This window comes from Calonectris borealis, chromosome 1 (assembly GCF_964195595.1).
Source record: "Calonectris borealis chromosome 1, bCalBor7.hap1.2, whole genome shotgun sequence".
NCBI lineage: Eukaryota > Metazoa > Chordata > Aves > Procellariiformes > Procellariidae > Calonectris > Calonectris borealis.
In genome coordinates, this window is record NC_134312.1 from 39,630,585 (window position 1) to 39,644,118 (window position 13,534).

Here is a 13,534-nt window from a genome sequence, read left to right on the forward strand (position 1 = left end):
ACACATCATTTTTCTTAAACTTCTCTGTTAATCTACAAACTAAGAGAACAAGCACATGAATGACATAGGGCAAATGACAGCATTTTATATATTTTCCACAAATGTCTGGAAAGTACTGTCCGCAATTTACATTAATTGTTTTCTGATATTTTATGTACCTTGAGAATTTTGTCATTTATCAATAAATTATGGCTCTTCCATAAATTCACAGCCATTTTATTCCAAACATTCTTCTACTGGGCTAAACGAGGGAAAGGATTTTAGCACATTTCTTTGTAATCAAAACCAAAACAGTTTAGCTTTACAGTGAGTAATAAAATCTTTCAAGCAGTAAGTAAAAGGTGTTCCCTGAGTGCCTGGAGTGGCCAAAAGAGAAGCATGATTCAGGAACTGAAAGACTGCAAGGCTGGACCATCCAAATTAAATAGAGCCCATGGTGTGTAATGGTTTTCTGATGATGTTAAGCAACCCACATTCTTCATACATCTCAAGACTGTATTCCAGGTACAAACGTGAGGAATTTTGAGACTATTTAGGGAAAATAAGAATATCCTCAGCAAATAGTGCGAGCACTGGTGGTTCTTTTTGATACAAAATCATGAAAGTGCAGGATCTATACTGAAGTCTCAACCTCTTCTATACTCTTTCTTTTATTAGAGTAATTTGTTTGGGCCCCCCATTCAAGGTAAAAATAATAATAATAAAAAGTCTTATATTGATATTCAGAACCCAATTACCCAATTCAAATCACTTTTAAATCAAAAGGAATCTTTTCATTGACTTCTGTGAATTTTTAAATCAATCAACCTGTAACAGAAACCTCAAGCGGCACCAGCTGCATGAGGAATTACATACTTCAAGTGAACAGCATCCAACGGGCTTTTCACTAGAGATAGTAAAGAACTGCACATGGTCATTGCAATAAATTGGGTAAGACTGAGTTCTCTAGCATTTGGTAGCCAAATTTTCAATTGAGGTAAGTATTTTAAATGTTAGTTGCACCACTCAATTTAGCATCATGGTTCCTTGAAATAGTGTAGTCATACAGCTCGAGTGGGGAGGAAATATTTTATAAATCCATGAAAATAAATTTTTAAGTGATAGAAAAGCATTATTTGCATAGCGTTTCTGTTCAATGGTCCTTCTAAAGATGAAGCTAAAATGGGAAGTCTAAATTTGTTCTTATAAGAACATAAATCATTGACAGCTACAGTCTTTGAGGATGCAACCAGAAATCTGTGGAAGAGGATACAGATGATAATGCAGGGAGACATGAAAGTGTACTGAGGACAGAGTTGTGCATGCCCTAGAGGCAGTGAGCAGCATCTGTTCTTTGACCTTCAGGAATAAGAAGGGTGAGTGTGGGGGAATTTCCTTACCACTGGTGACATTAACAGCCTGAAGATAACATAAAATCGTGAGTTGTGGAATGACTTTCCTTCAAAGTGTCATTGGCTTTGGGTTCATTGTATATGATGATGCACTTTTCAAGAATACTTTTCTGGGGAAATGATTGTGCAAATAGATAAATTTTATTGCATCTTGTTTAATAACATAGATCCAGTCTGTGAAGAAGTACTGAGTGTCATTTACTTCTGTTAACAGCACCTTCCAGAAAACTGCCAGCTCCTTATGAGGATGATCCTATAGGCAGCACACTGAAAAGAATAGTGTATCCGGCCATGAACACAGAGAAATCCTCAGCCATCTCCGAACAATATACTCCTGTATGTATCATTGACCAAAAACGGTATATTGTATCACATGTGTATGCTGTGTACCTCCACGTACTCAGCAGACATATGACTTAAAAGAAGATCCAACTCTGTACAGGACCTGATCCTGCGAAACACTAAATGCATGCAATCAAAAGGTGTTGGAGTGGCAGTAACTCACAGCCTTGGGTTGATTTAGAGACCAGGTTTACCCGACTGGTTTGCTTTGTTTTGTAAGGTCAAGGTCATCTTAGACTTGTGATTTAGGGGGAAATCTTACAAAAGACACGTCTGCCTGTGAGGTAGCAGCAAGCATGGAGTGGTGCAGGAGGTTCCTACCTCCTTTGTGCAATGGGGAACTGAGCCCTCTTTCATTTTGATTTCCCTCTGGCATGACATGACCACCATACAGCCACAGCTGGTTTTGCCATGGATCAAGGAATTGCCCTGCTTACTTCTGCAGGTAAATTTTTGGCATAAACCTTCCTTATTGCTTCCCAGGAAGAGTTTGCTCACTGTGAGAGGGAACCTTGGAAAGAAAGAGTAAAAGCTGGAAGACTGGTGGCCTTATTTTGCTATCTTGCATCAGGATCAACTGCTACATAACGCACCCAGAAGTTGTATTTGTTGCTGTTGCTAGACTGTTACGCTACTTCTCACCTACTTCAACAGCCTACATACATCCCATGCATTGCAGAAGTTGCTGTTATCGCTTCTCTGTCCCACACAAGACAGCAGAGAGGTGAGACTTTTTGCACGAATAGCTATTTTGGGCTGAAAATCCCACACCCGTCTGCCAGGTTTGGGTTTTTTTCCGCCTGCAGACCTTTTTAGATTTTTTTATTATTCCTGCTTCCCACTGACCAAAAAAACCCATGGTGACTCCTAGACTAGTGGAGGAAGATGACCGCAAGGACAGATTTGAGCTGACAACCTTCACCCAGGAGTCCTGCAGGACTCAAGGGTGAAACAGCTGAACTGCAGACTGTGGGGTGTGGGGATATAACCTGTTCTGCCCCTACACCAGGGATGCACAAAGTGGGCTTATCGGCTATTAATTTTCTAAAAGGCCTCAGAGGAATCCCAGAAAACTACAAACCACTAAAGCTGACATCCCTACCACGCAATAGCAAGACAGAGTGGGCCCATGGATAATTGTGGTGCACAAAAGAACAGAAAATATGACGTTTGTGACAGGATATACCACACTTCTTGATTATACTAGAGTTTACTGAAGAGCCAGTGAATACACAGAAAAGGGGGAGCCAAAATAGCATCCTTGGATCTTCCAAAGAATCTCAGCTGAGTCTCACCGAAAAGCTACCAAAGAAGTTAAACTATTACATTACAAGAAAGTCCTCACATAAATATGCAACTGGATAAAAGATAAGAAATAAGGGGTAGGAATCAATGAATGGTTTTTGCAGTTAAGTGGGTTCAGTCATGAGAGTTGCCTGGAGCCTGTCCCATTTAATGTAGCCGTCAGCAATTTGGGAAACGGGGTGAGGTGTGAAATAATTAAGTTTGCTGATATACTAAGTTATTCATATTAACTTAGTTATTCATATTCATAATTAAGTTTGCTGATGTACTAAGTTATTCAGGATACCAGAGAGGAGGTCCGGCTGCAAAGAATTATTAAAGGACTTCAAAATACTTAGTGACAAGGTGATAAAATGACAGATTAAAATAAAAAATATATTAAAATATAATATATCATGGGATATATTATAATATGCAGGAATAGAGAGCAAAGACAGAATCAATATGCTGCAGAAGTGATGCATAAACCGCAGCGACTTTCTGAGACTATGCTGTCTTTTCTTTTGATTTTTCCCCTTTCTAATTTTAACTACTAGATAGTAGATAATATCTTTTCACTCCCGTGCGTGCGCATCTATTAACTCTCTTTCTCAGGTTGCGTAGCTGGAAAAAATTGCACTGACCTTCAGTAAAAATGTCCAATGCTTCTGCTATGTTTCTCTTTGGAAATATTTAGGGTAGCCATTAAAATTTGTTTCACACTTAAATTTAGCTTAGCTGGAAATGCCTTCCTCACTTGGGTATAGTGAGGAATGACATAGAAGAGGAGATCCAGGACTCCCATGGATGTGAGAGAAGAATTGAAAGGTTTTCACGTTAAAAGTGATTCACCTCATTTGTATGGTGTACAACTGAGGGGAAAAAATGTGGTCTTGTGGAGGCTGATTTTTATGGTGTTCTTCTCTAACACTATTATCACATTAACAAAGTGAAGTGAGGAATGATTAGTTCAGCAGTTTATCTTAAGCACCCTGTAGAAATGGGTCTCACAGATTTACACTGGGTAGGGAAAGCTCAGGGGGAGGCCAATATGAGAAACAAATTATTTTGATTCCTTTGAGTGGTTAGGTAACTATGGCAGCACTGGTGAATCTCTGCAATGTCTGGTGTGGATTTAACATGAAAGGTTTAAAGATGCTTTAAAAATTTCCAGTTGGAAATAAGGATACTTTGAAATGAAAAAAAAAAACTATAAACAAACAAACCCCAAACTACTGAAATCAGAGTGTACAAACACATTTTGCCAGCAGTGCCAGCTGCTACTCCATCTCCCAGCTGCTCATTCCCTCCCTACTTCTCTGCCTCTGCTACCCAGCACTAGGATAAGAAGAACCTGGGAAATTATGTGACTGAGCAATAACCTCCCCCCCACAACCCTTGCTCCCTTGCTGTTTTGAGCCAGATTTAACAGCATAACAGCAGGAATGCATGGGATAGCACAGCACAGAAAATGGCACAGGCTTGGGTACATGCAACTAAGGCAGGATGGATGGGTAAATGCTATTCCTGCTGGATGTATAGCAATGGTCTTAATTGTTTTTCCATGGATCCCTTTGGCATGGTGTGGAAGGACCATACACTTTTCAGTTTATAGTCTAATAAAGTAGCTCCTAACCAGTCCTGGCTTTAAATTTAAAAAATAGAGTATTAATTTAATCAGGAGTAGTGGGGAGACTCACTGTCTCACTGCCAATGACTAATGAAATGTTAACCTTCCCTGTTAGGTTTTTCATTTTTCCTTTTCCCTTCCCTTCCCTTCCCTTCCCTTCCCTTCCCTTCCCTTCCCTTCCCTTCCCTTCCCTTCCCTTCCCCTTTTCTCTTTCTTCCCTTCCCTTCCCCTTTTCTCTTTCTTCTTTTCCTTTTCTTTCTTTTTCTTTTTCTTTCTTTTCTTGCTTTTTGCTTTCTTTCTTTTTTTCTAATGGAAGCTGGCTGGAGGACAGCTAGTCTCTTTTAAGCAATACCTCATGAAAGAGCATGTGCACAGAAGGACATACTGCCTATGTTAAATGCATACCGAGTCTTCTCATGCTTAGTCCTGGAACAGGAGAAATCCCACAGCGTTATTTTACTTGCATCTCACATGCATATGCATGTCTGTGATGAGTACAAACAAGAACAGCTGTTTCCTTCAAAATCAGTTCAAGTCTCCAGAATTACTGAGTCACTTTGTTATGACTGTAAAATGAGGATATGAGTGAAGGTATCTTACACCAGGGGAGACAGCTGGGCCCATGGAAGTAGAAAGGGCTGCAACAATTACAACTAAACTCATTGGGCTTATTACAACTAAGCTTTGGGCTCAGTGGGGTGCTATTTCTGGAATTTGCTGATTCAGCCAAAGTTCGGGGGGGAGTTGGACGTCCCATGTCGGCAGGAATCACAAGGAAAATCTGCCCCATTCCCAGTTAGCCCGCTCAGTCTGCCCCGAGATAATTTGCTTGGTAAACCCCTGAGAACCTGAGAATTTGGAAGCCCCACCAACCCCAAATCCAAGCCTCTGAGACTGGCCAAAGCCCAAGCAGCCCCAGGCCTCCAGCTTGTACCACTCGCAGCGAGCCCAGCAGATGGGCTGATCTTGGTCTAGGCTCCATAACTTTGACTTGTGGAGAAATTTGATAGTGTCTTTTATTTTAAATCATAGTAACAAATTTCAAATTATCAACAAATTCTTACAAGCAAATTGATGTTTCCTTATGCAGATAAAAGCAGAATTTGAAGAGCTTGGGAATTTTAGACCCTCCTGACAGATTTCTTCAAAAACATTATCCATTCCCAAATCTTGGACAGGCATGAGGAAATAAAATATGTTTTTATATATCTGGGCAGGGCCATCTTTTGTGACAACATAGAGCAAGATTAACATTCTACTTTTCACAGAGATTCTGGTGAATAAATATGCAAGCGCACTTAATTTATTTATTTTTATTTAATATCCACATTTCAAAAAGTTTCCATTGAGAAATCCAAAGTTTTAAATAATATTCCAGTACAAAAATATAGTCCTTGAGGTAAAAACTTCCATACTACTACCTCCAAATAAATAAAATTGCATCAGACACATTTAAAAGATTCAGTACAAAAAAATACAGAATTTCTCAAAATCAGTGAGTTGAAATTAAGTCAGCGCACAGAGTTAGTCACATTTGCTGGAATTGCTAAGTAGCCTGGCCTCCTGGTAGCTTCAGTGCATAACAGCAATTAATCATCAATCCCCTAGTTCAGAAAAGTGCTTCAGCATTTGCTTACCTTTAAGCATATCTATTTACTTGATTTGAATTTGGATATGCTTAGAAGTAAGTAGATATGAATATATTTTCCTGAGTACAGAAACTTCCTTATGTCGGTGCTTGCATCTCCATGCCAAATAGATGAATGATGAGACCGATCTTATAACATCCCTCTCTCAAGACAGCACCAGACGGAAAGCTGGGTACCGTATCATGTCATTTCAGGATTTCCGTATGGAAACTGGGTAAACATTGCCTCGTTCGTATTTTCAGGTCAACAAACATTTAACAGATAGACAGGATTTTAAGACAAAGTTATTTCTTATATAGTAGTAGGAGGTATAAATACTTTGATTTTATAATTCTTTATAAATAATTATTTAAAATACTTAAATATTAATAAATAAATGTATAAAAACTCAATAAAAAGACTGAAATAAAAGAATGTGCATCATAACAAAATTTGCACAATAGCTCAGTACAAAAGGTCGTATGATGTCATTAGCAGTTGCACCTCCTCTGAGACTGGCTCCTTTTCCTTTTGAGGGAAGTTGAAGTCTCCACCAGTTTTTGTAAGACGCTGAACAGCTCATTCACAGCTTTGCGTTGAATTTTCAAGTCACTCATCTGTTATAAGTAAGAAACAAACAGAATGAAGGTCATGCCAAGAGCTATAATTATTTACTGATCACATCCTACAGGCTACACTGCTACCAGAGTAAACCAGATGGACATCTGCAGTTTCCAATTACTCTACTAAGTAATTCCTACAATGAAGAGCCACAGATTTTTGTTTTCCACTTTCTGTGCTACTTTGCAACATGCCACAGACCAGTCATATTCTGTGAAACAGAGCTACTCTGTAGTTATTGTGATGATATATGAGTTACCCACATGCAGCTAACAATTCCACCAGGGTATTGGCTGCGGACCTCTGCAGAGGTAGGTGGTTCGTGCCGTTGGTACTCGCTCATAAGCCAAGTGCTTCCAAAGCCCGCGGAGGCATGCCGTAGCCGGGCACAACTTTCCCACCCAATTTCTAAACCACAAACGGCCATGTCAGTGGCAGATCTGGTGGGCAGACGACGCGGCAGCGCTGCCGGCACCTCTGTGCCAGACTCCAGCAAGACTTGGGGAGGGCAGCTCCCACGCTGACACCCCACACCGCAGACCCGCAGCAGCCCCTGCAGCTGGAAACATTAGGTTTTCCAGTGTGATCTGAGCCAGATGGGGGTTACCAGATGGGTTACTGAAGCATTATTGGCTTGAGTCACACTCAAATCTCAACTGGAAAATATAGTGTCATGAGCCCTGGAGGCAGAGGAAGAGCCTTACCTGAAGTTTTGCCAGGTCCATGAGGTCTTTCATCTTCTTTAAGCCATCAGGAAGGTCCTTTTGCAGAGTAGAGAGCTCCTCACGTATGTTCTTGATGTGTGCCTTTGACTTGTCAGTGTTTTCAAGCATTTCCAAGTACATGGAAACAATCTGGCTCAGGATGATCCTTTTTTCATTTCTCTGTTGAAAAATAGAGTCAGAAAGAAAGGGCTGTGAGTGCTCATCGGCAGGAAAATAAACAAAGCTAAAACGCAGCACGCAGGGGTTCTCACTGCCGTTTGAAACAGGATGATAAAGAAGATGGTGTAACTCATCTCCTGGGCTTGGCTGTACCTCAGGATCGGTTCATGGTGCAGTATAAAGCACCTTGATCCTTATGGGAAGCATTTTTATGGGGTTTGTTTTCTCACTTCCAAGCTATCGAAGTGGCCTCTGCTCATGTTTTTTCTGCCCCATCTAGTTACACTGGCCCTGGGAGCTGCTTTGTACCAAAAGTGCCCTGCAAAAGCGCCTGAGATGCTTTGTCATATCTGGTTCTGACTCACCTCTGTCCAATTTATCAGTTTGTCTGTAAAAATAGGTCCACCGTCAGCTACGTCTGAATGACTTGAGTTCTGCAACAAATAACAAACGTATCTGTTATACAAACAATACTTATCACAAAGAAAATTTGCGTTCTCTATTCAAATGAGCAGTAAAAACCAGAGAGACGTGATTTTTGCACCACTGGCCTACAGCTATTACAATGCTTTCACTTCTCTAAGTACAAATCGCATTGGATGACTGCCTAATACCAGAACCGGCATTAGTCTGCTTTTCAATGTCTTCTCCTGCTATAACTCATCTGAATAGAGACATTTAGCACCATCTATTTTACCAAACACTCCTTGCAAGTTTTGCTATTGACAGCTGAAAATTAAAATTCATAAGCATAACAACTGGCTAGAAAATTGTCAGATCTGACCTTGACATGTTTTCTGGTAAGTCGAAGTCCACCAGTATGTAGCCTGTGGCCTTGAATTTATCCAGTCTTAGTAAAATCTCATATGGAACAAGAACAAATTAACTTTACTATAAAACTACAGTTTGTAGAACTGGAGAATAGCCCAACAGGCCACAGTCAGGCATGGGGATATACAGTGTTAGTGGGCTACCGAGAGGCTCGCAGGGACGGAGTTTAACCATCAGGTGTTAGCTACACACTGGCAGATTCTAGGAAACAAAGAGCAATACAATTCTCCTACCAAGGAAAGGTAAACTGAATCATTTCCTCTTCTATGTGTGTCTTTTTTTTTTTCTTTTTGTATACAACAGTCACTATTTCCTTTTTTGTCTGCTCAGTAATTTAAAAACAGCGAATGCAAAGGGAAAACTTGCAGGCTGACAGAAACCTCGTAGGCTGATTGGCTCCCCATGCTGAGCACATTGCCAAACCTTGTTTTGTTGTTCTTCTGAAGGGTGGGGAGCACCTGCTGTGGACCGGAGTTTTTAATGTCGGTGCAAGAAGGTCACCATGGCTCAGGATCTCTCCGACAGAGTTATGTATATTCTAGTGAGAATCTCTCTGATCTATGCTAATGACAAATTTAAGATATAACGCCAATTTTACGGCCAGTTTCCTATCAATCTGCAAACACTGAGGTATAACACTAGGCTTCTTTGTGTGATAATTCAGGGTGATTCTTCTACTAAATTTCAACTTTCATATGCACAAAATTCTGAGAAAATCAGAGCTGAAAATAGGAGCTGCTTGGAGTTGCTTTCATGCATTTAAGGAGAAAAAAACAAAAATATATTGAGAATAAAAGCTGTTAATTAGAAGTGACTCTATTGTAGATCTGTTATCCCTATGACTAATCCCAGCTGAAGTCAACTGTGAACTACTCTAATGCCTCCTAGATGAATATAGGCGAATTAACACTACAGTTATCAAGTTATCAAAATTCTGTCTGAAAAGAAGTAATATCATGCCACATAACATTCCCATGCTGGATCATAGTCACAGATATGGAAGCAGAATGGCTGGAGGATGCAAAAGAATTAGCAGTAGGAACCACCTTTGGGCAACACACTGCTACTAATAATAATAAGTAGCAGATGCATTTGTTAAAGGAAAAGTTCTTCATTTTGTTTATATTGTTAACTAATATTAAATCCCCCATTAACGTTACTAACCTAAAAGTTAAAAAGTGTCAGTAAATTGTATCTGAATAGAATTGGATCAAGATTCATTCATTCATCATAAATTACATTAAGATTTCTGTTTTAAAACATTCCATGTGATCAAAGGCTGAATGGAGCTAGGAGAAGCTCGTGTGAAAGGAAGAGTGCCCCTGAAATAAATGCAAACTACTACATTAACTATGACTATTGAAAAACTGAATCATGTTAGTGAAAGATGTTAGCAAAAGAGGTTAGCAAAACCAAAGAAATTGTTCATATTCTTGTTTAAAAAAAGATATAACCAAAAAACTTGTTCCATGATTACCCTCTATTGGTACGAATTGAGTATGTCAAGCAGTGCTCAAGTCTGGACTATTCCTAAAGCACAAGCAGAAGAGAAGAGAAATGCAGTAGAAGACCATACTTACAAAGTCAGCTTTCAGTTGGTCTATATCGTTTTGAAGTTGAGCAAGAATTAAGCTATTTCCAAAACGTCCAAAATAAATCGTGATGACAGAGAGAACAAACAAGTTGTAGGTCTGGCAAGTCATTTTCTTGGTGATGGTTTAGTTAAAATGCTCAGATAAGTTCTGGGAGATGTCAGTTCTAAAAGCAGTGAGCTTCAACTTCTAATAGTTAAATCTTCTATTAGAAGAAAGTAGACGAATGAACTTCATCTGCCTGCCAGTGGTATTTATACCTGGTCTTGAAATTTTTTATTTCGTCATCACAGGCTGTGTATATTTAGACAAGATAGTGTTAGATAAGAACCCTCCATTTTCAGCTAATCAAGGGAATCCCTCGAAAGCATCTTTCTTAAAGCATGGTCCTGGAAAAATTTTCAGTGGTTCATCAATGGGTAATATTTACGTGGCAGATTCTGAAGTTTCTTTTACACGTGGTTGGGGAAAAGGGGGAAATTATGATACTGATTGAGGAGTATGCATTGTGGCTCAAGCATATTCTTACACGCTATCTGAAAAAAAATCATATCATGTGGTAAAAGGGTCAGTGTAACAGTCAACTCATTTCCAGTATTCTTTTAAAGTAACCACTGAGATTGCCATGGCATTCTTCAGAGTCACTTAGAGATCTAAACGTTCTCCCTACTGCTGTCCTTTTGTGGAACATCATTTGCATTCTTTCCATGGTCTAAAGTGCATTTTTGCTGCTTTCTCATTCTTCACCTCCAGATTCAAAATAGACTCAGGGAAAATGAGGTTCCAGCATGGATGCAATGATGCATCGTATTAAATTCCTCTATGATTGTCTGCTATCTGCAAGAGCGGAGTATTTAGTACTCAAGACACTCATTTCTGCTTGGCAATAATTAAAGTTCCCCACCTGCCCATTTGTTTGCACTTATATGTGTAGAATATGAAAACAGAAAGACATGGATGAAAAAAAGCCAGGCTGAAGAAAACAGACAGGATAGTCTCCAAGTGCATACAGACCCCTGAAACAACTCTATTGAGGATAGCTGGGGAAAAGGTTTTTGTGTAGGAACTGAACTCTGTTTTGATGGGTATCATGGGAAAAGAGCTAACTGTGAAGAGTCTTATGAAGAAATCAGAGTAATTTTAGGCTGTAGTATATGAATGCAGGGTAGGCAGGAGCCTACAAAGGAAAGAAAGAAGGAGCCCATAGAGAAAAAGAAAGAGAGAGATCAGGAGGAGGGCACTTTGTGGGCTCAGTTCACAAAGGCAGCAGTGGAGGATGTCTGTAGCTCATCAGAAACAGATGGGAATTAAACTGGCCCCCAACAGGTATGATCTGAGCTCTCCAGCACAGCCCTGGGTGGCTCTTTGGGTGTTCCTCGCAAGAAGCTGGCCCTTTCCCCAGCAGCACCTCCTATCTCAGCAAATGACCACTAACGCCATGAAACATTTTTCATCTGCAGCTTCAAAGAGGACCTCCATCTGTGGAATAGATCTAGCCTATTACTATCATTGTCAACAGGGAATTGCCATTTTGCAGAGACAAGAACCAGCAGGCCCAAAAGCTGCATGCCAAAGCTCCCCGGGAATAGCAGCGTAGACAGATGGCACACATCTCACAACAGGTGCAGTACTGCACAAATTTAGGGCTGTAATCTGCTTGGGGTAGTAGCACTATGCAATGCCCATCTTGGTTTTAGTTTAGGAAATTAAACCTGGTTAAGCAATAACTTGATTGCTGGAAGTGTTGACATGGAGGTGAGGTGATAATACTGTTCAAGGATGCTTCAAAGCACTGTAAAAAAATGCGAAGTTATCATGCCTGCCCATGGCAGAGGGGTTGGACTAGACGATCTTCAAAGGTCCCTTCTAACCCAAACCATTCTGATTCTATGATTCTATGTTAGAAATTAGAATCATAGGATCATTTAGGTTGGAAAAGACCCTTAAGATCATCAAGTCCAACCGTTAACCTTACACTATTAAGTCCACCATGTTCCTAAGCGCCACATCTACATGACTTTTAAATACCTCCAGGGATGGTGACAAAATGGAAGTCCCACCGAGATTCAAAGTGGACTTACAATTCAAAGTGGATTCACAAATGTCAGCACACTGAACAAACCTATTGGTAATGTTGAAACATCTGGATTGCTTTGCAAGGCAAGCACAGTCGAAGGACATGTTGCGGCACAGCTAAATGTAGTTTTATACATACAGGAAAACCAAACATATTTTACAAGGTGGAAGACACGTGCTCAGGCACGTCAACTGGCCATGAGCCTATGGAGTAATTCTTTGTCAAAGTGTTGGAAGGGAGATGTCAAGTAGCAGAAGGAAAATGATTCCTGTTACATATGGCACTCTTTAGGCTGTCAGAAACACAACTGGAAGAGGGACTGGCTCATCAAGCCCAATTTTTGCCATTACAGGTCCTAATTTGAGCAGTACTTTTCTGTTGAATTACTAGGCAGTGTGCAAAGAGCTGCAAGGAAGGAGTTTGGGAGAGATTCTTTACTCAAACAGCTCAGTCTTTTTAACATGAGGACAAATCTCATCACAACTGAACACAACTAATTGCTGTAATTATCCAGCCAGGCAGAAGATGTAATTCCAGGAGCTGAAAGATTAAGTCAGTAACACTGCCCTCCTCTGCAGAGAACTATTCATCCAGAGCGACTGCAGTGGGTTAGACTGCCTTGTTAAACCTGTCAGACACGCATCTCACCCACAGCAGGCTGTACCTCTCAGGTGACCTCCCTTTGGTCTCCCATTACTACTAAACTTTTAAAAATAACAGGAGGATGAAATATCAGAAAGAAAGGATTTTTCCAACTCACCTTTTGTAGATACTAGTTAAAGTTCTGGGGGTTTATATGGCTAATTTTATCACTAGACCTCCTCAGCTTTCAGAGGAGGCCACTGTCAACCATCCAATTTTGCAGGTAAGAAAATGGAAGCTCAGAGCAATGGGATGATTCATGATCATTCAGCATCTAAGAAAGGCAAATCTAAGAACACAAACAGGGTCTCCCAGTCCCATTGTGGTCCTTTGCCCACTAAGCAGTGCTACAAGTATTGTATTATAAACTGAGGCAAGAAATTAAGCAAAGAGCAGAGAAGAAGAAAGCCATGACGTCTGACTCTGTCATGCTGTCTTCTGAGTGGAGGTCTGACTCCCAGGCACCCTCTCTTGTTTGCGGAGGCTAGATTCAGGCCTTCTACTCATCTCTGCATCCAAATTCTCACACCAAGGGTTGAATGTTCTGTGGTAAATCATCAGCTGGACAGAAATGTATTCTAATACAGAAATATAGGATCCCTTTTCCAAATC

At 40.3% G+C, this 13,534-nt stretch overlaps 1 protein-coding gene across 1 annotated transcript; it reads right to left on the reverse strand.

The window, feature by feature from the left end:
* Positions 1-6,760: 6,760 nt before the first annotated feature.
* On the reverse strand, positions 6,761-10,314 carry IFNG (interferon gamma). The gene is made up of 4 exons (XM_075153884.1): positions 10,192-10,314; positions 8,146-8,214; positions 7,601-7,780; positions 6,761-6,892 (listed from the first exon to the last, which is right to left on the reverse strand). Exons 1-4 carry the CDS (start codon positions 10,312-10,314, stop codon positions 6,767-6,769), a joined length of 498 nt encoding a protein of 165 aa, XP_075009985.1. The 3' UTR covers positions 6,761-6,766.
* Between the last annotated feature and the right edge of the window lie 3,220 nt (positions 10,315-13,534).

Bases quoted from the DNA above. Each gene is read 5' to 3' on its own strand.
- IFNG (XM_075153884.1), bottom strand. From the start codon at position 10,314: ATGACTTGCCAGACCTACAACTTGTTTGTTCTCTCTGTCATCACGATT. The intron at 8,215-10,191 runs GTAAGTATGGTC...TATTTGTTGCAG, and splicing joins ACCAACTGAAAGCTGACTTT to AACTCAAGTCATTCAGACGT. The intron at 6,893-7,600 runs GTAAGGCTCTTC...TACTTATAACAG, and splicing joins TGGACCTGGCAAAACTTCAG to ATGAGTGACTTGAAAATTCA.